This window comes from Trachypithecus francoisi, unplaced genomic scaffold, assembly GCF_009764315.1.
Source record: "Trachypithecus francoisi isolate TF-2019V2 unplaced genomic scaffold, Tfra_2.0 Lachesis_group11, whole genome shotgun sequence".
NCBI classification, from domain to species: Eukaryota; Metazoa; Chordata; class Mammalia; order Primates; family Cercopithecidae; genus Trachypithecus; species Trachypithecus francoisi.
Genome location: NW_022681456.1, coordinates 24302867 through 24327480, shown reverse-complemented (window position 1 = coordinate 24327480; position 24614 = coordinate 24302867). Strand labels below are relative to the sequence as shown.

Sequence of the window (24614 nt, the reverse complement as noted above, 5' to 3'; positions counted from 1 at the left end):
TGTCACCCAGGCTGGAGTGCACTAAGGCTCACTGCACCCTACAACACCTGGGCTCAAGCGATCCTCCTGCCTCAGCTCCGTAGTAGCTGGGACTGCAGCCGTGCGCCACCATATCCCGCAAATTTTAAAATTTCTTATAGAGTTAGGGTCTCACTGTGTTGCCCAGGCTGGTCTCAAACTCCTGGGCTTGAGCGGTCCTCCTGCCTCAGCCTCCCAAAGTGCTGGGATTACAGGCGTGAGCCACAGTGCCCAACCTCCCTACAGTTTTAAACCTGGACCTGCTCACATGTCTTCGCTGGCAAACCACAAGAAGCGACGGCACCTGTGTTTATTAAACTTTGTTTTAAAACAGAAATAAAGAAGGACCTTTGATGTTAAATTATGCAGTCCTCAGAAAGCCAGTCTGCATTTTGAATCAGTCGGGTCCCTAAAAGAATTTATCAAGTACATGAGCCAAGATTTCCCGAGGGGAAAAAAAGTAATATGAAAGAAAAAGAAAATAGCAGTGGCATATGTTAAATATATGAAGGCTTCAAAACAGGCTGGCTCACAATCTCTTGCCATTTGTTGTATATGTATATATATAGCATATAATTTACCAAAATAGCAGGGAACATTTGTTTTACATAATTTTACTATTTAAGGAAGAGAAGAACTTGAGGAAATAGCTGTCAACCTAAAGATCTTGTTTGTACCACCATAGAATTTTCCTCGGTACCTTAAATTAGGGCCTGTGACTTGATTCAGGTATCGTTATTTGTTCATTTTTTTGAGACAGGGTCTTACTCTGTTACCCAAGCTTAGAGTGCAGATCTGGGCTTACTGCAGCCTCGACTTCCCAGGCTCAAGCAAGCCTCTCACCTCAGTCCCCCAGGTAGCTGGGTCTACAGCTATGTGCCACCATGCTTAGTGAATTTTTCTTTTTTTAATTTTAGTAGAAACAAGGTCTTGCTATGTTGCCCAGGCTGGTCTCAAACTCCTGAGCTCAAGTGATTCCCAAAGTGTTGGGATCACAGGTGTGAGCCACCATGCCCAGCCCTGATTCAGGTATCTTATTTTATTTTATTTTAGATGGAGTTTCACTCTGTCACCCAGGCTGGAGTGCAGGGGCACAATTTTGGCTCACTGCAAGCTCCGCCTCCCGGGTTGACGCCATTCTCCTGCCTCAGCCCCCCAAGTAGCTGGGATTACAGGCATCCGCCACCACACCCGGCTAATTTTTGTATTTTTAGTAGAGACGGGGTTTCACCATGTTGGCCAGGCTGGTCACGATCTCCTGACTTCAAGTGATCCACCTGACTTCAAGAGATCCAATCTCGGCCTCCCAAAGTGCTGAGATTACAGGCGTGAGCCACTGCGCTCAGCCAGATATTTTAAGTAGGGAAGTTTTCTCTTTTCATCTGGGCTTCTGGAGTTTTATCCCTTGCGTTCAGACTATCAGAGTTCAAGCTGTCAGACTGAAAAGGAAGTTTAAGCTGTGATTATCTGTGGGTGGCATTCAGAGTTGGAGAGGTGGTCCGCCAGAGTAGATAAGAGAGCCCAGCTCTGGCAAACAGACTGACTTGGGTTTGAATGCCCTACCCACACCATTCAGTACCTGTGTGACCCTGGGTAGGTTAATGTGTTTCTCTGAGCCTCAGTCTCCTCACCTATAAAATGGAAACGGTAATCCCTACCTCACAGGGTAGCCATGGAGATCAAAGGTGTCTATCTATCAAGAGCATCTGGTAGAGCCTAGCAGCACCATTCGGTATTTCCATAAGCATCTACTGAGGGCTGACTTATGATGAGTGCTGGGGTCCAGTGGAGGATGAAATTGACATGGTCCCTGACCGCGAGAAGTGGATGCTCTGGTTGGCAAGGTGGCTAATATACAAGTAAACAAACACATCATTATCGATTTGCAAAGGAAATATATCTTGAGGAGGAAGTAAACAGGGTGCCAAGTGGTGACAACAATGGTACCCAAGGAACCCTCATGCCCTAGAAGGTGGGTGCCATTGCTGTCCCCACTTTACAGATGAGAAAACTGAGGCCTAAAGCAAAAAAGTGAGTGATCAGAAAAGACCTCCCCAAGGAGAGATCAAGGGGACAAAGACGGTCCCACACAAGTAAGGGAGGAGTAGAGAGAACAGCTAGTGCAAAGGTCTGGAGGTGGGACCAGGGAACATAGGTCAGAGAGATAGCTGGCATCACACAGAGCCCTGGAGGTCACAGTGAGGATTTTCTGTGTTGTCCTAAGACCAGTGGGATGCCATGGAGGGGTTTCAAGTAGTAGCGAGATGGTGGAAGATGATCAGAGTTGAGTTTTGAGGTCACTTGGCACATTCTCCCACAAGAGGATGAATCAATGGAGGAAAGCGGGTTGCTTTGTTTTGTTTGAGACAGTCTGGCTCTTGTTGCCCAGGCTGGAGTGCAGTGGCACAGTCTTGGCTCACTGCAACTTCCCACTGCCAGATTCAAGAGATTCTCCTGGCTCAACCTCCTGAGTAGCTGGGATTACAGCTGCCTGCCACCACGGCCAGCTAATTTTTGTATTTTTAGTAGAGATGGAGTTTCATCATGTTAGCCAGGATGGTCTCAAACTCCTGAACTCAGGTGATCCACCTGCCTCAGCCTCCCAAAGTGCTGGGATTACAGGCATGACCCGCTGTGCCCACCCCAGAAAGCATTTTTTAAATATAGGTTTCAATATTATTTAGGTATGGCAAGGCTGAGAGATTATGAGATGTGAGCCATTGGCAAGATATACTCTGTCATACTTACAGATCCCAAGAAGAAGGGGCACGCCACACTATAAGAGGCACACACGGCAACCCCATGGTTTGTCAGGAGGCAGAGGTAATAGAAGGAGAACGTGAGCAAGAGCCTTTATTGTGGTTTCCCAGGAAAGAAATGGGTAAGGCAGAGGCTGCAGGCTTGGGATTGGTTCGTTTGAATAATTTCATCCTTCTCTGGAGCATAGGGGCTATCCTTAATTGTCTCATGCCTGGTTCTGGGGTGATGAGGGCAGGTAGATGTGGCCCAGAGTCTGGGAGCTGGATAAAGAAGGCGGCTGGAGAGACATGAGGCTCTGGCTTGATTGGTTTGTATATCAAAAGCACGCTGGCAGGTGAGCTGTTTGCTATTTCTAGGAATTAGTTAACTCTGAGAGGGGTAAGTCCCTCCAGGGCCAGCAAGGCTCCAAGATGTTGAAGCATCAGAATATAAGCAATCAAAGGTTGCTGGGAGCGGTGGCTCACTCCTGTAATCCCAGCACTTTGGGAGACCGAGGTGGGCAGATCACTAGGTCAGGAGATCAAGACCATCCTGGCTAACACGGTGAAACCCCGTCTCTACTAAAAATACAAAAAATTAGCCAGGCGTGGTGGTGGGTGCCTGAGTCCTAGTTGCTCAGGAGGCTGAGGCAGGAGAATGGCGTCAACCCGGGAGGCGGAGCTTGCAGTAAGCCAAGATCGAGCCACTGCACTCCAGCCTGGGTGACAGAGCGAGACTCCGTCTCAAAAAAAAAAAAAAAAAAATCAAAGGCCTGGTTAGTACAAAAAGATGACTGAGGAGGAGTCAGGGAGGCCAGGAAGGAAGCTGTGTGGCCAGTGGGAGAAGAGGTGCTGGTGGTTTGGATTGAGGGGTTGGAGAAGTGGAGGGCTGAGGCTTTTGTTAAATATTCATCCCTTTCTTCCCAGCTCTGCCAAATAGTACAAATAGTATAAGAAGACATCTTCATAGGGAGGCTCATCTGCCAGTGGAAGGCAGGGTTGCATCATCTTGTTTGGGGAACTTAATAAAAAACACTGATAACCAGTATCCCTCAGCTTTGTCCCAGATACCCTGATGATGTGGCACTGGGCATCTTTGGAGTGTGAAACTTATCAACAAATGTAGTTAGATGCTGTGCACTTGGAGCAGCAGAGACTGCCAAGGTCACTGACATATGGACTTGCTTTGTCTCCTTCAAGACAAGACCTGGGGCACTCCCTGAGCTGTAGGATTTAAGAAGAGTCTTCCCAGGAGATGAACTTCTGTCTTCAAATATTTAAATATTTAAGGCTCTGACCTATGAAAGAAGGTGCTTCTCAACCATAATCCTAAGGACAGAGCTTGAACTTCTGGGTATAAGAAAGAAGGAAGCAGATCTCAACTCAATATAAAGAGAAGCCTTATCAGGCAGATCAGTCCAGAGATGAAAACGGCTGCTTCAGGAGGTAGTGGGCTCCCTCTCTTGAGAGTCATTGCAGCAGAGGCAGGTGTCCATGTGATTGGCTCAGGAGTAATGATATTTAATATTTATGCATCACTTCAGCATGCCAGGTCCAAGCCTGAATGTTATAAACTATCTTATGTAATGCACTCAACAATCATAACAGGGAAGTATTATTAATAACTCTAGTTTCAGCCAGGCCCCGTGGCTCACGCCTATAATCCCAACATTTGGGATGCTGAGGTGGGAGGATCACTTGAGCCCAGGAGTTCAAGACCAACCTGGGCAACATGGCAAGACCATGTCTATACAAAAAATTAAAAAATTAGCTGACCATGGTGGTATGCACCTGTGGTCTCAGCTACTGGGGAGGCTGAGGTGGGAGGATCACTTGAGCCCAGGAGGTCGAGATTGCAGTGAGCTATGATTGCAACACTGCACTCCAGCCAGGGTGACAGAGTGAGACCCTGTGTCAAAAAAAAATCTCCAGTTTATAGACAAATAAACTGACGCTAATAAACCAATAAACCAATGGTTCCAGGTCTCCTAGATAATATGTAGTGTACTAGGACCCTGGCTTAAGTAGCTCCAAAACCCATGATCTTACCCAGTCAGCCAAAGCTTCTGTACCTGAAGCCAAGAATATCCCTGTGGAACTGATTAAAATGCTGATTCCTGGGCCTTACTCTAGACCTACTAATGCTTTTGCATCTCTACAGAGTGGGGCCCAAGAACCTGAATTTTTTTTTTTTTTTTTTTCGAGGCGGAGTCTCGCTCTGTCGCCCAGGCTGGACTGCAGTGGCCAGATCTCAGCTCACTGCAAGCTCCGCCTCCCGGGTTTACGCCATTCTCCTGCCTCAGCCTCCCGAGTAGCTGGGACTACAGGCGCCGCCACCTCGCCCCGCTAGTTTTTGTATTTTTAGTAGAGACGGGGTTTCACCGTGTTAGCCAGGATGGTCTCGATCTCCTGACCTCGTGATCCGCCCATCTCGGCCTCCCAAAGTGCTGGGATTACAGGCTTGAGCCACCGCGCCCGGCTTTTTTTTTTTTTTTTTTTTTTTTTTTTTTTTGAGACGGAGTCTCGCTCTTTCGCCCAGGCTGGAGTGCAGTGGCCGGATCTCAGCTCACTGCAAGCTCCGCCTCCCGGGTTTATGCCATTCTCCTGCCTCAGCCTCCGGAGTAGCTGGGATTATAGGCGCCCGCCACCTCGCCCGGCTAATTTTTTGTATTTTTTAGTAGAGACGGGGTTTCACTGTGTTAACCAGGATGGTCTCTATCTCCTGACCTCGTGATCCGCCCGTCTCAGCCTCCCAAAGTGCTGGGATTACAGGCTTGAGCCACCGCGCCCGGCCAAGAACCTGAATTTTAATCAGATGATGGCAGCCACAGAAGTCTGAAAGTCACCATCTGATGCCTGCCTGCTCTGAATTAGGGAGACAGGGTGTGAGGGGTTGGACGTGATGACCTTGAAGTTTCCTTCATTTCTGAAGTCTATAATTAATGGAAATTTTAGTTCTCTGTGGATTTTATTTATTTGCATTTTTTTGCCACCCCCATCAGCCTGAATAGCAATGAGCTTATTCCTAGGATAGCAGATGACTTGCTTATATCCTGGACAAAAGGTAATGATAAAAAATAAATCATAGTTAGCATTCATGAAGCCTTTACCAGGGGCTGGTAGCTCCGCTAAGCACATTATAAGCATCATCTCAAGGAACCCTCATGCCCTAGGAGGTGGGTGCCATTGCTGTCCCCACTTCACAGATGATAAAACTGAGGCCTAAAGAAAAACAAGGAACTTGCCCAAGATCACCTACCAAGTTAGCCAGAAAGTCAGGATCCAAAACCAGCTCTGCCTGAGTTGAGCGCACACACACTTACTCATTCTCTGACATGGCCTGTGCAGAGAGGAGAGGGTTACTCTTCCTGCTGGAGGACCAAAAGGCCTGTGCTGCAACTTTCAGGGTCATTTGTCTTTGTAACTTTTCCCTTTTTTTTTTTTTTTTTTTTTTTTTTTTGTGAGATAGAGTCTCGCTCTGTCACCCAGGCTGGAGTGCACTGGCATGATCTCCGCTCACTGCAGCGTCTGCCTCCAAGGTTCAAGAGATTCTCATTCTTCAGCCTCCCGAGTAGCTGGGATTACAGGCGCGAGCCACAACACCTGGCTAATTTTTGTATTTTTAGTAGAGACAGGGTTTTGCCATGTTGGCCAGGCTGGTCTCAAACTCCTGACCGCAGATAATCAGCCTGCCTTGGCCTCCCAAAAAGCTGGGATTACAGGCGTGAGCCACCGCTTCCGGCCTTGTCTTTGTAACTTATTTATTCACTCATTCGTTTAACAACCATACAGAGGGGACCCTCTCTGTGTCAGATTTGAGTTCTTGCCCCCATGGAACTTCGAGCCTTTTACCAAAGTTACCCTGAGCATTGCAGAAGATGCACACGTTGTTAAGGGAACATGTACAGGGTGCCAGCATGACTGAAGTCAGAGGAGCGAGGCTTAAAGAGAAATCTGAAGATATTATAGAAATGAGTGACTGCCTCCTGGATTGAAGCGATTCTCCTGCCTCAGCCTCCTGAGTAGCTGGGATTACAGGTATCCGCCACAACGCCGAGCTAATTTTTGTAAAAATAGATGGCCAGGCTGGTCTCGAACTCCTGACCTCAAGTGATCCACTCGCTTCGGCCTCCCAAACTGCTGGGCTTACAGGTGTGAGCCACGGCACCCAGCCCTATAGCAGTGGTTTTCACCCGGGGCAATTTAGTCTCCCATGAGCATCGGCAATGTCTAGAGACAGCTTTGATGATCACAACTGGTGGGAGAGAGAGTGACATCTGGTGGGTAGAGGAGGCCAGCAATGCTGCTAAACATCCTACAATGCATAGGACAGTCCCCTACTACAAAGTATTGTCTGGTCTAAAACGTGAATAGTGTAGAGGCTGAGAAACCCTGGCTTAAAGAGTGAATGAGATACTATTAATAATCACACCAGGCTGGGCGGGGTAGCTCACAGGGTAGCTCCAAAGTCCAGCACTTTGGAAAGCTGAGGCGGGAGGATTGCTTGAGTGCAGGAGTTCAAGGGCTGCAGTGAGCCATGATCGTGCCACTGCACTCCAGCCTTGGCAACAGAGAGAGACCCTGTCTCAAAAAAAAAAAAAATTAATCAAATAAATAAGTTAATAAATACACCAGAATAACTGCCATGATCCAGGCTGGTGCCAGGCACATTCATTCAGAGAATTGAGAATCAGTCTTGTAGAGCTGAAAATGCCCTCAAAGGTGACCTGGGCACCCCCTTGTGTCTCAAGGAAGTTAAATTAATTGCCCAAGATCACATAATCAATCACACGCAAATCTGCCTAACTCTTTTAGACAGTCCAGAGAAGAGTTTAGCTGGGGCTGTAAAGCCACTGTCTAGGCCAGTGAGCCCTGGAATAATCCTCCCTAAGACCCAAGGCCACCCGAACCATGGCCTCTTTTCAAGGAGACTTTCTTTCTTTGGCCTCCAGAGTGTTGTGGTTTTCGTTGTTTTGTTTTTCTGTGTCTCACTTTGTCGCCCAGGCTAGAGTGCAGTGGTGCAATCATAGCTCACTGCAATCTCAGCCTCCCAGGCTTCATTGATCTTTCTGCCTCAGCCTCTCAAGCAGCTGTCACCACAGGCACCACACCCAGATAATTTTTTTAGAGAGGGGGTCTTACTACGTTGCCCAGGCCGATCTCAAACTCCTGAGCTCGAGTGATTCTCCTGCCTTGGCCTCCCAAAGTGCTGGGATTATAGACAAGAGCCACTGCACCCAGCCCAGACTGTTCCCCTTAAGTCACTGAAACACACGTTCCTCAGAGGTGAAGCTGGCTGGCATAAAAGGTAGGTGTGAGCAGCTTTGAGTGTGAGGTTTTTTGTTTTGTTTTTTGAGGCAGAGTCTTGCTCTGTCGTCCAGGCTGGAGTGCAGTGGCGTGATCTCGGCTCACTGCAACCTCCGCCTCCCGGGTTCAAGCAATGTTCGTGCCTCAGCCTCCCGAGTAGCTGGGATTACTGGCACGCACCACCACGCCTGGCTAATTTTTGTGTTTTTAATAGAGATAGGGTTTCACCATGTTGGTCAAGCTGGTCTCGAACTCCTGACCTCAAGAGATCCTCCCGCCTTGGCCCCCGCCACAGTGCTGGGATTATAGACAAGGGCCACTGCAGCTGGCCCAGACTATTCCCCTTAAGTCATTGAAGCACACGTTCCTTAAGTGAAGCTGGCTGGCATAAAATGTAAACATTTTTGAAATGAAGGGGTGTGAGCAGCTTCGAGTGTGAGGGTTTTTTTTGTTTGTTTGTTTTTTGAGATGGAGCCTCGCTCTGTCACCCAGGCAGTGCAGTGGCACAATCTCGGCTCACTGAAAGCTCCGCCTCCTCGGTTCACGCCATTCTCCTGCCTCAGCCTCCTGAGTAGCTGGGATTACAGGTGCCCGCCCGCACACGCCTGGCTAATTTTTTGTATTTTTAGTAGAGACGGAGTTTCACTGTGTTAGCCAGGATGGTCTCGATCTCCTGACCTCGTGATCCACCCGCCTCGACCTCCCAAAGTGCTAAGATTACAGGCGTGGGCCACCATGCCCAGCCAAGTGTGAGGTTTTAAAGGCCGTGGTGGGTTCCCTTGGAGGATGCCCAGGCTATTACAATAACTCCCTACTTTTTGCCTGAAGTGGGTGATGATGATGCCCTATCTCTCCTCCTTGTCCGGGGATCCTCCCTCTATTTTGGCCCCACTCGGTCTCAGGGGGATGGGAGCCAGCAGGAAGTCTCATGTGTGGCTTTGCCACTTCCTCTTGTCCTGTGTCTCTATGCAGAGATCTCAGTTAGAGGAACCAGAAACTGCTTCTAGCTTCTCCCCTAGAACTCAAACACAAATCCTTACCTGGTTTAACATGGGCTCGAAGAGCTTACCTGGGACACTTTCAATAGCAATAGTCATATAATCATTGCAGCATTATTCACAATCACCAACCTATGGAATCCACCTAAGTGTCCACCAAGAGATGAATGGATCAAGAAAATGTGGTATATACACAATGAAATACCATTCAGCCTTAAGAGAGAAGGAAATCCACTCATTTGCAACAACATGAATGCACCTGGAGGACATTGTGTTAAGTGAAATAAGCCAGGCACAGAAAGACAAATACTGCATGATCTCACTTACGTGTGGAATCTAAAAAAGTTAAACTCATAGAAGCAGAGAGTAGAATGGTGATTACCAGGAGCCTGGTAGGGGCTTGGAGAAATTAGGGAGTTGCTGCAGGTAAAAAAATTTCAGTTAGGCTGGGCACAGTGGCTCATGCCTCTAATCCCAGGCCGAGGCAGGCAGATCACCTGAGGTCAGGAGTTCGAGACCAGCCTGGCTGACATGGCAAAACCCCATCTCTACCAAAAATATAAAAATTAGCCAGGCGCAGTGGCGGGTGCTTATAATCCCAGCTACTCAGGAGGCTGAGGCAGGAGATTCGCTTGAGCCTGGGAAGCAGAGGCTGCAGTGAGCCGAGATCATGCCACTCACTGTACTCCAGCCTGGGCAACAGAGTGAGACTGTCTCAGAAAAAAAAAAAAAATCAGTTAGGCAAGAGAAATAGGTTCAAGAGATCTGTTGTACAACACAGAGATTATAGTTAATAACAATTTAGAGGACTGTATACTTGAAAATTGCTAAGAAAAGAGATTTTAAGTGTACTCACCACAAAAAAAGATGTGAGATGATGCATATGTTAATTAGCTTGATTTAGTCATTTCACAATTACACATATTTCAGAACAACATGTTCTGTACCATACATATGTAATTTTTATTTGTCAATTTAACATTTTTAAAATATTAAATGAATTTTTTTTTTCATGTAATCAGTAACTCAAACTGATGTTCTCCCAACCTCCCTGATTTCATCTAAGAAAACGAGGAAATACGGCCAGGTATGTGGTTCAAGCCTGTAATCCCAGCACTTTGGGAGGCCAAAGCAGGTGGATTGTTTGAGCCCAGGAGTTTGAGACCAGCCTGGACAACATAGCGAAACCCCGTCTCTACCAAAAATACAAAAAATTAGCCAGGTGTGGTGTCATGTGCCTGTAGTCCAAGCTACTCAGGAGGTTGAGGTGAAAGAATCAGCTGAGCCCAGGAGGTTGAGACTGCAGTGAGCCATGATTGTGCCACTGCACTCGAGCCTGGGCAACTGGAGTGAGAGCCTGTCTCAAAAAAGGAATATGAGGAAGCAGAAAGTAGATGTGAAGAAACAAAGCTCGTCTTTCCAGTTAGACTGGGCTACGCAGCTGCTAAAACTTAATAGTGGCCCTACTGTCAGGGAAAATAATACAGCCAATGGACAGATTTTTCTGGTTTTTCATTCATGAAGCTTTCCTAATCATTTGGCCTTTCTATATTGTTCTATGCTGGAATCCGGTAGTAGGTGAAACTGACAGCAATATCCCACACACTTGAGATACATCAGACCCCACCCTTGTGAAACTCTCACAAAGGAAGGCAAACACTAAACAATAAATAAGCAAATTATAGAGTTTATTAGCAGATAATACGTGCTATGAAAAAAAGAAAAAGGAGAACATGGTGTTGGAGGATAGAGGAAGAAGGCTGTAGCTTTTTTTCAATTGTGATTAAATACACATAACATCAAACTTACCATCTTGCCTTTTTTTTTCTTTTTTTTTTTTGAGACAGAGTCTCACTCTGTCACCCAGGCTGGAGTGCAGTAACACGATCTTCGATTACTGCAACCTCCACCTCCCAGGTTCAAGTGATTCTCATGCCTCAACCTCCTGAGTAGCTGAGATTATAGGTGCACACCGCCACACCTGGCTAATTTTTGCATTTTTAGTAGAGACGATTTTCGCCATGTTGGCCAGGCTAGTTTCGAACTTCTGGCCTCAAGTGATCTACCTGCCTCAGCCTCCCAAATTGCTGGTATTACAGGCATGAGCCACTGCGCCTGGCCCAATCTTAACCATTTTTAAGTATACAGTTCTCTGTCATTAAGCATGTTCACATTGTTGTACAATCATTACCACCATCCATCTGCAGAACTCTTTGCATTTTGCAAAATTTAAATTTAAATTCAGTTCCATTAAACACCAACTCCCCATTCCCTCTCCCCCCACCACCAAGTTCCTGGAACCACCATTTTACTTTCTGTCTGTATGGATCTGACTGCTCTAGGCACCTCATATAAGTGAGATCGTGCTGTATTTGTCTTTTTGTGCTGCTTTGCTTGCACAGTGTCTGCAAGCTTCATCTGCATTGTAGGACTATCCAAATTTCCTTCTTTTTTTTTTTTTTTTTCAGACGGAGTCCCATTCTGTTGCCCAGGCTGGAGTGCCGTGGCACAAGCTCGGCTCATTGCAACCTCAGTCTCTCAGGTTCAAGCGATTCTCATGTCTCAGCCTCCCGAGTAGCTGGGATTACAGGTGCATGCCACCACACACCTGGCTAATTTTTGCATTTTTAGTAGAGATGGGGTCTCACCATGTTGGTCAGGCTGGTCTTGAACTCCTGAACTCAAGTGATCCACCTGCCCCGGCCTTCCAAAGTGCTGGGATTACAGGCGTGAGGCACTGAGCCTGGCCCAAATCTCCTTCCTTTTTAAGGCTGAATAATACTCCAAATGTGGATAGACCGCATTTTGTTTCTCGAAAATTGCTAAGAGAGGAGATTTTAGCAATATTGCACAATGGAATATTATTCTTCCATCCCTCAGTCCATGGGCACGGGTTGTTTTCATGTTTGGCTATAGTGAATAATGCTGCTGTGAACATGGAAGTACAAACATCTTTTCAACACCCTGCTTCCCATTATTTTGCATCTATAACCAGAAGTGGAATTACTGGGTCACATGGCATTATTCTTTTTTAAGTTTTTATTATACTTTAAGTTCTAGGGTACATGTGCACAACATGCAGGTTTGTTACATATGTATACATGTGCCACATTGGTGTGCTGCACCCATTAACTCCTCATTTATATTAGGTGTATCTCCTAATGCTATCCCTCCCCCGCTCCCCCTACCCCATGACGGGCCCTGGTGTGTGATGTTCCCCTTCCTGTGTCCAAGTGATCTCATTGTTCAGTTCCCACCTATGAGTGGGAACATGCGGTGTTTGGTTTTCTGTTCTTGCAATAGTTTGCTGAGAATGATGGTTTCCAGCTGCATCCATGTCCCTACAAAGGACACGAACTCATCCTTTTTTATGGTTGCATAGTATTCTATGGTGTATATGTGCCACATTTGTAGCAAAGACCCAAATGTCCATCAATGACAAATGGCATTATTTTTATTTTTACATTTGAGGAACTGCCATACTGTTTTCCATAATGGCTACACTATTTTATATTTCACCAACAGTGTGCGAAAGTTCCAATTTCTCTATATCCTCACCAACAGTTGTTATTTTCTAATTTTTTTGGTCTTTCTTTCTTTTTTGAGACAGGGTCTCATTCTGTCACCCAGGCTGGAGTGTGGTGCCACATTCATAGCTCACTGCAGCCTCAAAACCCTGGGCTCAAGCAATCTTCCCTCCTCAGCCTCCCAAGTAGCTGGGACTACAGGTACACACAACCATGGCTGGCTGGTTTTTCAAAATTTTTGGTAGAGACGGGGTCTTGCTTTGTTTCCTAGGCTGGTCTCACAGCTCTTGGCTTCTAGCAGTCCTCCTGCACTGGTCTCCCAAAGTGCTGAGATTACGGGCTTGAGCCACCGCGCCCAACTCAGGTATTTTTTATTTTGATAGTAGCCATCCTAATGGGTATATGAGAGGGCTGCAAATTTAAAGAGAGTTATTAGGGTAAGCTTTGGTGAGAAGGTGGCATTTGAGACTTGATGAGGGTGAAGCAGGTATCCTGGAGAAGAGCTTTCTAAGGGGTGGATCCTGAGGCAGGAGCCTGGCTGGCATGGATGAGGAACGGCAGGGAAGCAGCAGCATGAATGTGTAGGATAGTGAAAGAGACGAGGTAAGATGGGAACAATGGGAGAGTTTTGAGCCAAGGAAGGACATGATCTGACTTTTAAAGAATCCCTTTGGCCGCTGGGTTGAGAATGGGCTATAGGGAGGCAAGAGTAGGAGTGGGAAAACCAGCACAGACATCATTGCAATCAATCCCAGTGAGAGAGGATGGAGACTTGAACCAGGGGATCGCAGCAGAATGGGTGAGAGCCTGCATGTCAGTTGAAGGCAGGACCAAAGGATTTCCTGATGGGCTGAAAGTGAAATGGGGCCAGGTGTGGAGGCTCATGCCTGTAATCCCAGCACTTTGGGGGCCAAGGCGGAAGGGTCACTTGGAGCCAGGTGACTAGCCTGGCCAACATGGCAAAACCCCATCTCTACAAAGAATTCAAAAATTAGCTGGGCATGGTGGTGCGTGCCTGTAATCCCAGCTACAGGGGTGGCAATGATAATTGCTTGAACCTGGGAGACGGAGGCTGCAGTGAGCTGAGATCACGCCACTGCACTCCAGCCTGGGTGACAGAGCGAGACTCTGTCTCAACAACAACAACAACAAAAGTGAAACGGGAGGAAGAGAGGAGTCTAACTTGACTCCAAAGTTTCTGGCCAAATGGGACAAATGGAATTGTCATCAACTGAGATGGGGGAGGCTGAAAGAGGAGCAGGTGGAGGACGGACGAAGAATTCAAGTTCAGACATGTGCTGTCACACCACACCAGACATCTTCTTAGTGTTTTGCACAGGAGACTGTGGCTTCCAGGCACTCCTACTACCTTTCTTTTTTGAGATAAGTTGGAAGATCAGGGAAACCAATGCAGAGTGGAGGAAAAATAACACCAGCACCATGAATCGAGCCCATACTCAAAGCCAGGCACTGTGCTGAGAGCTTCCCAGTGATTATCTCCCGGATCCTTACAACAGCCCTGCAGGTATTATCACTTTCCGACTTCACAGATAGGCACTCAGCCTTGGGGAGAAGGCTTTGGCCTGAGGCCACACAGATAGGGCCAGAGCCAGAGTCTGAACCCAGGTCTGCCTGAGTCAGTTTCCACATTTTTACCTCTGCTATTGATTAAAACCAGCAGAAGCCAGAGGCAGATTCATTAAAATGGTGGACCCAACTCAATCTTGAAAGACAGGGTTCATAAGAAAGGAGAGAGTAGATTCAGCAAATGCAGGATGACATCCCAACTTCTTGTCATGTACTATAAGACCCTGGAGGGCCTGCTGTTGTCCTCAGCAGTTTTCCCTCAAGTCACTTGTTCATTAATGATCTATTGGCTGATTTTGAGACACACCAAGCTTTTTTCCCAATTCAGGGCTTTTACCCATACAGTTTCTTCTTCCTGGAATGCTCTTAATCCTTTCTCTTTTTCCTGAAATCACATCTACAGAGGATCAGGTCAAATGTCACTTCCTCAGGGAAGCCTTCCCTGATACCTCCTCCCAGCTAAAACTAGTCTCCTTATACATACTCCGCATTCGTTCTTTTTTATTTATTTATTTATTTGAGACAGGATCTCACTCTGTCACTCAGGCTGGAGTGCAGTGTCACAATCATGGCTCACTGCAGCCTTGACCTCCTAGGCTCAAGCAATCCTCCTGCCTCAGCCTCCCTAATAGTGGGGCCACAGGCATGAGCAACCAGACCTGGCTAATTAAGAAAAATTTTTTTCAGTAGAAACAGGTCTTTTTTTTTTTTTTTTTTGACTTATTCAGTTTTATTGGTAATCTACAACAAAATTTGTCTGAATAGCTACCATTTTGGTGAGAACCACAAATTCCCCAGTCTGTGAGGATGATTCAAAAAAATTGGCTAATAGGGCCTATGCCTGGGCTATACCTTTTGATTCTCCTTTGGTGTCAAACAACGCTTTTAGACAGTGTAATGCAAATTGAAAGCACAAGCAAGAGCAAAAAGGATGAAAATAAATGGAACTGATTAGGGGCCAGGCACAGTGGCTCACACCCATAATCCCAGCACTTTGGGAGGCTGAGGCAGGTGGATCACGAGGTCAGGAGTTCAAGACCAGCCTGGCCAACATGGTGAAACCCCCGTCTCTACCAAAAATACAAAAATTAGCCAGGCGTGGTGGTGTGCACCTATAATCCCAGCTACTTGGGAGGCTGAGGCAGGAGAATCACTTGAACATGGGAGGTTGCAGTGAGCTGAGATCGTGCCATTGCACTCCAACCTGGGCGACAGAGCACCACTCCATCTTGAAAAAAAGAAAAAAAAAAAGAGAAATGGAACTGATTCCACAAAGGATGCTAAACAAATGGGGATGAATTAATAACCTGGGTACCAAACAGAATAAATGGCCAAAGAACTCAAGGTAAAAGAGCAGAATGTAAGCCGAAACAGGTCTTAATATATTCCCCAGGCTTGCACTAGTTCTTGATAGCACTTAAGACAATTCTCATAATTATTTGCAATGATGTGTTCAGTGTCCTCCCTCCTACCAAACCAGTGCTGTCCAATAGAACTTTCTGCAATTATGGAAATGTCCTAGACCAGGGTCCCCAATCCCTGGGCCAAGGACCCATAATTGTCTCTGGCCTGTTAGGAACCGGGCTGCACGGTGAGCCGTGGATGAGCGAGCATTACCACCTGAGTTCCGCCTCCTGTCAATCAGCAGCAGCATTAGATTCTCATAGGAGCATAAACCCTATTGTGAACTGAACACGCAAGGGGTCTAGGTTGCAGGCTCCTTATGAGAATCTAATGCTTGAAGATCTGAGGTGGAACAGTTTCATCCTGAAACCCCAACCCCATCCCCCTACCTAACCACCTCTGTCCATGGAAAAATTGTTTTCCAAGAAACCAGTCCCTGATGCCAAAATGTTGGGGACTGCTGGCCTACACATATGCTTTCCAATATAGGAGCCACTAGCCACATGTAGCTATTGAGCATTTGAAATGTGGTTAGTATGACTGAGGGACAGAGTTTTTAAATTTTTACATTATGTGTGTGTGTGTGTGTATACACATATTTTTGAGACAGAGTCTCACTGTGTTGCCCAGGCTGGAGTGCTGTGGCACAATGTCTGCTCACTACAACCTCTGCCTCCCAGATTCAAGTGATTCTCCTGCCTCAGCCTCTGAAATAGCTGGGATGTGCTACCATGCCCGACTAATTTTTTTGTATTTTTATTTATTTATTTATTTATTTATTTATTTATTTTTTGAGACGGAGTCTTGCTCTGCCACCCAGGCTGGAGTGCAGTGGCCGGATCTCAGCTCACTGCAAGCTCCGCCTCCCGGGTTTACGCCATTCTCCTGCCTCAGCCTCCCAAGTAGCTGGGACTACAGGTGCCCGCCTCGTCGCCCGGCTAGTTTTTTGTATTTTTAAGTAGAGACAGGGTTTCACCGTATTAGCCAGGATGGTCTCGATCTCCTGACCTCGTGATCCGCCCGTCTCGGCCTCCCAAAGTGCTGGGATTACAGGCTTGAGCCACCGCGCCCGGCCTTTTTTGTATTTTTAGTAGAGACAGCGTTTCACCATGTTGGTCAGGCTGGTCTCAAACTCCTGACCTCAAATGATCCACCCTCCTCAGCCTCCCAAAGTGCTGGGATTGTAAGTGTGAGCCACCGCACCTGGACACATATTTTATGTTGTATATTATATATACATTTTATGTTGTATATTATACTATATAAATTATTTCATGTACAAACTGCATACTTTAAATTCATTTAAGTTTAAATTTAAATAGCCACATGTAGCTAGTGGCTAAATGTACTATTGGACATTGCAGCTCTAGATTGTCAGTTGCTTAAGCGCAAGAACCATTCTACCTTACTCAGCTGTAGAATCCTTTGTACCTACGATGGTATCTAAGTAACTCAGTGAATGAATGAATGTATGAATGAATCGATCAATCAGTGTCTGCTAACTGGCTTTCAAGAAATCATCCTAGAAAGAACAGACCTAGAAAAGTCTGATTTGCACAAGGTCACACAAAAAGGCAGAAATGGATGCAAAACTGTTAGCCTCCCAAATCTCCTCTGTGTGGTGCTGTCCCAGAGTGGACAGCATGTGAAAAACAATGGTCTTTTGTGGTCTCAAATGAACCACCCCAGAGTTGTGTGAAGGTTCCTTCAAGTGCGAGGAAGGACTGTTTCTTAGACACCCTCGCTCCCTTTCCCCATTCCCCAACCATGTAAACTACTTAGTGGCTTATAATCTGCTAACACTTGGCCTCCCGTGGGATTGAGCCTATTCCAAAGTCCACTCTTGCCAACCCTCTACAAGGCACTCCGAATTTTTTTTTAGCCATATTGCTCTTGGGAAATCTGCTGCCTGCAATCTGTGCATAATATACGAAGGGTGTGGTTTAAAAAACATCTAAATCGTGATTTGTAACCCACTCAGATTCATGTGGCCGTTCCTTTTAGCTTACTCTTTTTTTAGAAATTGAGGTCAACACATTTCAGGGCTAATTTTGACTTCATTCAAATGTCATTTGGGGTTTGCAGATTAAGATTTTGAGGGAGTCCAGTACAGTAAACTTACATATTTTGTTTATATAAATGATTTTTCAGATGCAATAATAATAATAGCTAATATGCATTGAGTGCTTTGTGTCTGCCCAGCTTTTAGCATACATTATCTCATTTGATCTTCACAATAACCTTATGAATTAAGTACTGTTATGATCCTCATTGTGTAGCTAAGGAAACTGAGTCTCAGAAAGGTTAAGTCACTTGCTTAAAGTCACACAGCCAGGAAGTGGCAGAGTAAGGATTTGAATCCAAGTATGTCTGATTCAACAGATAATGTACTTAGCCAGTACACAATTTGGCCTAATAGATAATATATGTATTTATGCCTATTAAGCACCAGAAAGAATAATTAAGAAAGTTAACTCTGGAGAATAGGACTGGGGTTTGAAAAGAAAGGAGACTTACTCTTTATTCCTGTGATTCTCTTTGAACTTTATTTACCTTTATTTATTGGTACATTGTATTACATTCCTATAAAAACCTAAATTTTTAAATTTAAATAAGTAAAAACTTCCTATTTTTGCTTTTTTTTTAATTAAAGAAGGAATTGTCATGATAATGTCAGGTCTATATACCAGTAGATTAAATATACATGACCCTTTTGCAAAGTTTATATAAACATGAATCTTTGAAAAGTTCACATGGTCTGACATGATTGAAAAATTTATCCCAGGAAAACCAAAGTTCACATTTCTGATATTAAATTATTTTTTATTTGGGGGTAATGGTTTTATTTTTGAACATGATATTTATTCACAATAGAAGTTGTATGTTTTCCTTGGGAAATTTGTAATCAGACCTTTACATTTTTATGTACTCTTATATCTACCTCTGAATATTGTAACTAAACATGCTCTAGCATTTGTGAAATAATGCTGTATTACATAATCAGATATGCTATTTGTGGATCAATTAGTAAAAACTTTAAAGCAAATTTTAAATTAATTAAAAATTTTAGTGAAAATTAATTATGCTGATTGAAAAGTAAACATTACAATCCCCTTCAGTACTCAGAGCCTCAGAGAACTATATCAGTCACACTAAAAGTCACTTGGGAGAATTCCTCAGTAACTTATAGAAAACATAATCCACCATTTTTAAAGTCAAGAAAATACACACATACTAACTATAATTTACCCCTTCTAACAATCCCAAAGGGAATCTACTCTTACCATTCAAATGGCTAGTGCTTCTAAAAATTAAAACAACTCCCACCCCAGCAATGTTCTTTTTAATGCCCCCTCTCATACTCTTGGAATTTACTTAACAAATCACTATCTGCTTGAGGTAGGAAAAATCTGTAAGCCCCTCTACAAGACCCGTGTCCTTTCAGTTGCTTGGTATTTCCCCCACATTCTCAGAGCAAATTTGGTTTTTCTTAAAAATCCCCATCCTCAAAGGAGTATATTCCTGATGTTCCAACGGTGAGTCTCACTCTAGCTAGCTGCTACAAAAACCTTTCATTCAGAAGAAGGCAAAAGGTTTCACCGACAGTGCACAGCCTCTCATTCACACACTTCATAAACAACAGGACTTTGCCCAACCCTCTCCTCTAGGAAGGCATCCCAGTTTTTTATCAACCAGTTTGCAACATCAGTATCATTCCCTTCCAAAAGACCTTGCAGAAAAATTATGGATTTCACAGCATAGGATTAGGGCTGGAAAGGACCGATGTCATTGCATAGACTCACCAATTCTGTCCACATTTCAAAACAGCAGCTAATGCTTTCTTAAAGCTCACATCTCAAAATCCCTTTAGGATTGAGAGCAATTAAAAGGGAAATCATAACCCCCGTGGTTCCCCATAAGGTCCTGAAAGATCTGATAAATAGAACTGAGTCAGAGATACAGAGGCTGGGCTGCTGGGGAAGGAAAATGGCTTGTCTCCTCCAGGCCCTAATTCCTTCCTCTGAAACAGTTCCCTTTAAATTCAAGAAACCATGCAGAGATGCACCCCCCCAGCCCCCTTGCAGGTTTTCGTTTTTTAAAAGAAAGCCTGTCTGCCTCTTGCTCGCCCCCATGATACTCACGGCAGCTGCCTTAGCTGGAATAAGTCCTCCTCCATGTCCGCGCTGCGCCAGGACGAGCCCTTCTCATGGCCCTTACATGGTAGTGGTGGATGACGAGCCCCCTGGTTTTCAGCACCGGGATGCTGGACAGCACCCGCGCCGTTTCCTCCCTCGAGCAGCAGCTGTTCCGGGAGGGAGCCGCTGGGGACCAGCCCACGAGACAAAGCCGCCGCCGCCAGGAGACCGCGGCGAGAGTGGGCGGAGAAGAGGAGGCGGAGGGCAGAGCGAGCTGCGCGGGGAGAGGGGGCAGGGAGAGCCCTTCTGCTCGTAGGAGTTCACAGGCTTTCTGGCTGATGATGCATTACTGGGATGCCTGTAGGGCACACCAGTCTGTGAAATGGTTGTCCGGGTACCAATGAGCACCCTTTGGTTGATGATGCCTGTCTAAATGTTTATTTGCATGGATTCATTAATGTTATCAATAGAATACTTTTGAAACCCAGCCTGCTATAACAAATACAGGCATGCATTTAAGTACTGTTTACTAAGCACCTATGTGCCAGGCACTGTAATCGGTACTGGGGGTATGACAGAACAAATTCGACCTGTCATTGTCATCGTGGAGCTAAGGGTCTAGTGAAACGAATCAAGAAAAGAAAAATGTAAGTCAGGTATGAGAAGACCAACGATCACTCATTCTTTCAACAAGCATTATTGGGTGAATTCTACAGCCCTGACCCTAGGGAATAAAAACATGAATAAAATAAAGTCTCTGTCTTCAAGATCCTAGCTAGCTTAACGGTTCCCCTAGCCCACCTCTCACTAGAATTTCTGACCCTTTTAGAACTTAAGCTCCATGAGGTTTCACTGATGTGTCCCAAGTACTAGAACAGGGCTGGCATACAGAAGGTACTATGCCCACCTAATTTTTGTATTTTTTCTGGGGAAGGAGTCTCACTATGTTGCCCAGGCTGGTCTCAAACTCCTGCACTCAAGCCATCCACCCAGCTTGGCCTCCCAAAGTGTTGAGATTACAGGTGTGAGCCACTGCACCCAGCCCAGAAATCCATTTCTAACAGTTCTAGAGGCTGACAAGTTCAAGATCAAAGAAACTGTATAGTTAGGTTCTGGTGAGGGCCCTCTTCCCGGCTTGCAGATAGCCAGCTTCTCTCTGTGTGCTCACATGCTCTCTACTCGGCACATAAGCAGAAAGAGAAAGCAAGTTCTCTGGCATATTTTCTTATAAGGGCACTATCTCATCATGTCAGCGCCCACCTGCATGACCTTCTGTAGCCCTGATTATTCCCAAAGGCCCCATTTCCAAACACACATTATGGGGTTAGGGCTTCAACATATACATTTGGGGTGGACACAAACATTCAGTCCTTAACTATGTATCATAAAATTTGAAGTGTACAATTTAGTAGCTTTGAGTATATTAATAATGTTATATAACCGTCACGCTATTGACTTCCAGATCTTTTTTGATTATCCCAAAGAGAAACTCTACCCATTGAGTAATAACTCCCTATTCCTCCCTCCTCCCAACCTCTGGTAACCTCTATTCTACTTTCTTTTTTAATCTTATTTTTTAGAGACAGGGTCTCACTCTTCTCTCCAGGCTGATGTGCAGTGGTATAATCACGGCTCACTGCACTCAACCTTCTGGGCTATCCTCCTGCCTCAGCCACCTGAGTAGCTGGAACTACAGGTGCATGCCACCATGCCCAGCTAAGTTTTATTTATTTATTTATTTATTTATTTATTTATTTATTTATTGAGACAGAGTCTTGCTATGTAACCCAGGCTGGTCTCGAACTCCTGGCTTCAAGCAGTCCTCCTGCCTCAGCCTCCTAAGATGCTGGGATTACAGGTGCGAGCCACAGTGCCAGGCTTATTCTACTTCCTATTTCTATGAATTTGCCTACTCTAAGTTACCTGATAAGAGTGGAATCATACAATATTTGTCCTTTTTATGTGGCTTATTTCACTTAACATAATGTTTTCAAGGTTCATCCGTGTTGTAGCAACTATCAGAACCTCATGAGTTTATATGAGTGAATAATATTTCTTTGTAGGTATATGGCACATTTTGTTAATCCATTCATCTGTTGATGGACACGTGGGCTGTTTCCACCTTTTCAGCTATTGTGAAGAATGCTGCTATAAACATTGGTCTACAGTGTATCCCTTTGAGTCCCTGTTTTCAATTCTTTTGAGTATATAAATAGGAGAAGAGTTGCTGAGTCATATGGTAACTATGTTTAAGTTTTTGAGGAACTGCCAAGCTGTTTTCTACAGCAGCTGTACCATTTTACATTCCCACCAGCAATGCACAAGGATTCCAATTTCTCCACATTCTCCTCAACACTTGTTGATAATAGCCATCCTAGTGGGTGTGAAGTGGTCTGATTTGCATTTCCCTAATAACTAACAATGTTGAGCATCTTTTCATGTGCTTATTGGCCACTGGCATATCTTCCTTGAGGAAATGTCTATACAAGTCCCTCACTCAGTTTTTAATTGAATTGTTCAGGGATTTTTGCTGTTGAGTTGCAGGAATATTCTATTAGGCCATTTTTGCATTGCTGTAAAGGAATACCTGACACTGGGTAATTTATAATCAGATTTAATTGGCTCACAGTCTGCAGGCTGTACAGGAAGCATGGTGCTGGCATCTGTTTCTGGTGAGGGCCTCAGGAAGCTTAAGAGTGGAAGGTGAAGCTTGATGGAAGGTGAGGGGGAGCAAGAGAGAGACAGGGGAGGTGCCACACACTTTTTTTTTTTTTTTGAGATGTAGTTTCCCTCTTGTTGCCCAGACTGGAGTGAAATGGTGCGATCTCAGCTCACTGCAACCTCCGCCTACCAGGTTCAGGCAATTCTCCTGCCTCAGCCTTCAGAGTAGCTGGGATTACAGGCATGTGTCACCACGCCTGGCTAATTTTTGTAATTTTATTAGAGACAGGGTTTCACCACGTTGATCAGGCTGGTCTCAAACTCCTGACCTCAGGTGATCCACCCCCCTCAGCCTCCCAAAGTGCTGGGATCACAGGCATGAGCCACCACACCCAGCTATCACACACTTTTAAACAATCAGATGTCTCGTGAACTTACCCATCACCACAGCAATGGTGCTAAGCCATTCATGAAGGATCCACCTCCATGATCCAAACACCTCCCACTAGGCTCCACCTCCAACACTGGAGATTACATTTTTACCTGAGGTCTGGAGGGGACAAGCATCCAAACCGTATTAAATGTCCATGAGATTTGAAAATATTAATGTATAATTAAAATGTTGGCTTGCTGTGGTCCTTATCCAATTACACGGCATCCTTACAACTCCTGCTCAGCTCAGCTATGAATCATGTCAAGTTTCCTACCTTCTAAGAGAAGCTTCTGATTGCCACAGTACATCTTTTTAAGCCAGCTTATATGGGTCATGGAGAGTTCTCACAGAAAGATATTAGCTACAGCTTGGTCCAGATGTCTAGCTCTGGACCAGTCACCTGTGGCCAGTGTAAGAATTAAAGGAAGAGGAAAGAAACATGAAAAGTGGTTCAACTGTCAAAGACAAGTTTATTCTGGAGAATAAACCTGAAAGGGGCTCCTGGCCGAGTTAGGTCAGAGGCCACCCTCTCTGACAGACTAAGAGTTTTTAAGGGTTCAGGGTGGGAAAGCTTATCACAGGCTCAGAATGTTGCTCTGTCCCTTTGTCTTGCTTATCTGGGAGGGAGAGTTTTGTGTCTGTTCCCATACGTCTCCCTGCTGCTGCAGGCATAACCCCCTGAGACTGCATTTAGCTTCCCTATCTTAGTGCACCTAAAGGGAAAGGAATGTACTTATTAGGGCCCACTGTTTTACTGGAGCCCATTGTATGAGTGTGAAGTTTGGTGGTTACCCAGGAGACTTTCCCCCCTCCCTCTGTGCCCAGCTACCTTATCTGTGTTTTACTGTCTGCTCTTTCTGGCTGCCTATTGTTAGAAGAGAAGTGATTTCCTTGAAATGCATGAGGTTAGAAAGGGAGCTGGAACAAAGTGGCAGTGTTTGTCCAAGATGTTGGTGCCCCTGCTCTGTCAGCCAGGGCATATGGCAGTCCATAACAGAAAACACAACTGCTGAGGAGGCAGGGCTGTGGGTAGGGCCAGTTCCTAGAAGGTAGGGTGAGAGGGACAAGCTTTGATCGACATTAGTGGTACCCTATCTGCTAAGGCCTCTGAGAAAGTTCCCCAAGTTCTCCAGCCCTCCCATAGTCCCTCCTCTCCCATCTGTATAACACTCTACATTCTTAACCAAGCAAATAGCTAATTTCCAGTAATCATTATTGAAATACATGTTGAACTACATTTTCTGCCTCTGAACACATGTTCACCTTCTTCCTGCAAGTTACACTGTAAGATTAAGGCAGGGAACCTACTTTATACCTTTCCCACACCTACAAAAATACTGTCACCCTGCCCAGCTGTCAGTCATTGTGTACTGGGCACCAGCTTTGGCATCAGAAACACTCGGCTCTGTGACTTACTACCTGTGTGACAGTGGACAGGTTATCTTCCCTCTTTAAGTCTCAGTTACATCATCTGTAAAACAGAGACAGATATCAACCTGCAGCTCTGTTGTGTGGGTTAAACAAGATGATGGATATTCATGTGCATGGCAAATGATTGTATGAAACAAATATATGTCAAACCCCTACTATAAGCAAGATCTTAATACAAGATCTAAAAACAAATTTTTGAAAGAAAGAAGATATAGGGAGATGTTTGATCAAGGTGTACAAAGTTTTTTTCATTTATACAAGATGAATAAATTCTGGAGAGCTAATGTACAGCATGGTAACTATAGGTAACGATACTTGAAATTTCTTTAAAAGGGTAGATTCTAAGTGTTTTCACTAGACAGACACACAAAAAG

General features: G+C 45.1%; 1 protein-coding gene across 3 annotated transcripts in view; it reads right to left on the bottom strand.

The window, feature by feature from the left end:
* The window catches only part of SVOP (SV2 related protein), a 112202-nt gene extending 92087 nt beyond the window's left edge, over positions 1-20115 (bottom strand). For all 3 annotated transcript variants that reach the window (XM_033220721.1, XM_033220723.1, XM_033220722.1), the window contains exon 1: positions 19722-20115. In XM_033220721.1, coding sequence (XP_033076612.1) covers positions 19722-19756 — 35 coding nt within the window. In that variant the 5' untranslated portion in view covers positions 19757-20115. The remainder of the gene's footprint in view (positions 1-19721) is intronic.
* Positions 20116-24614: the final 4499 nt, after the last annotated feature.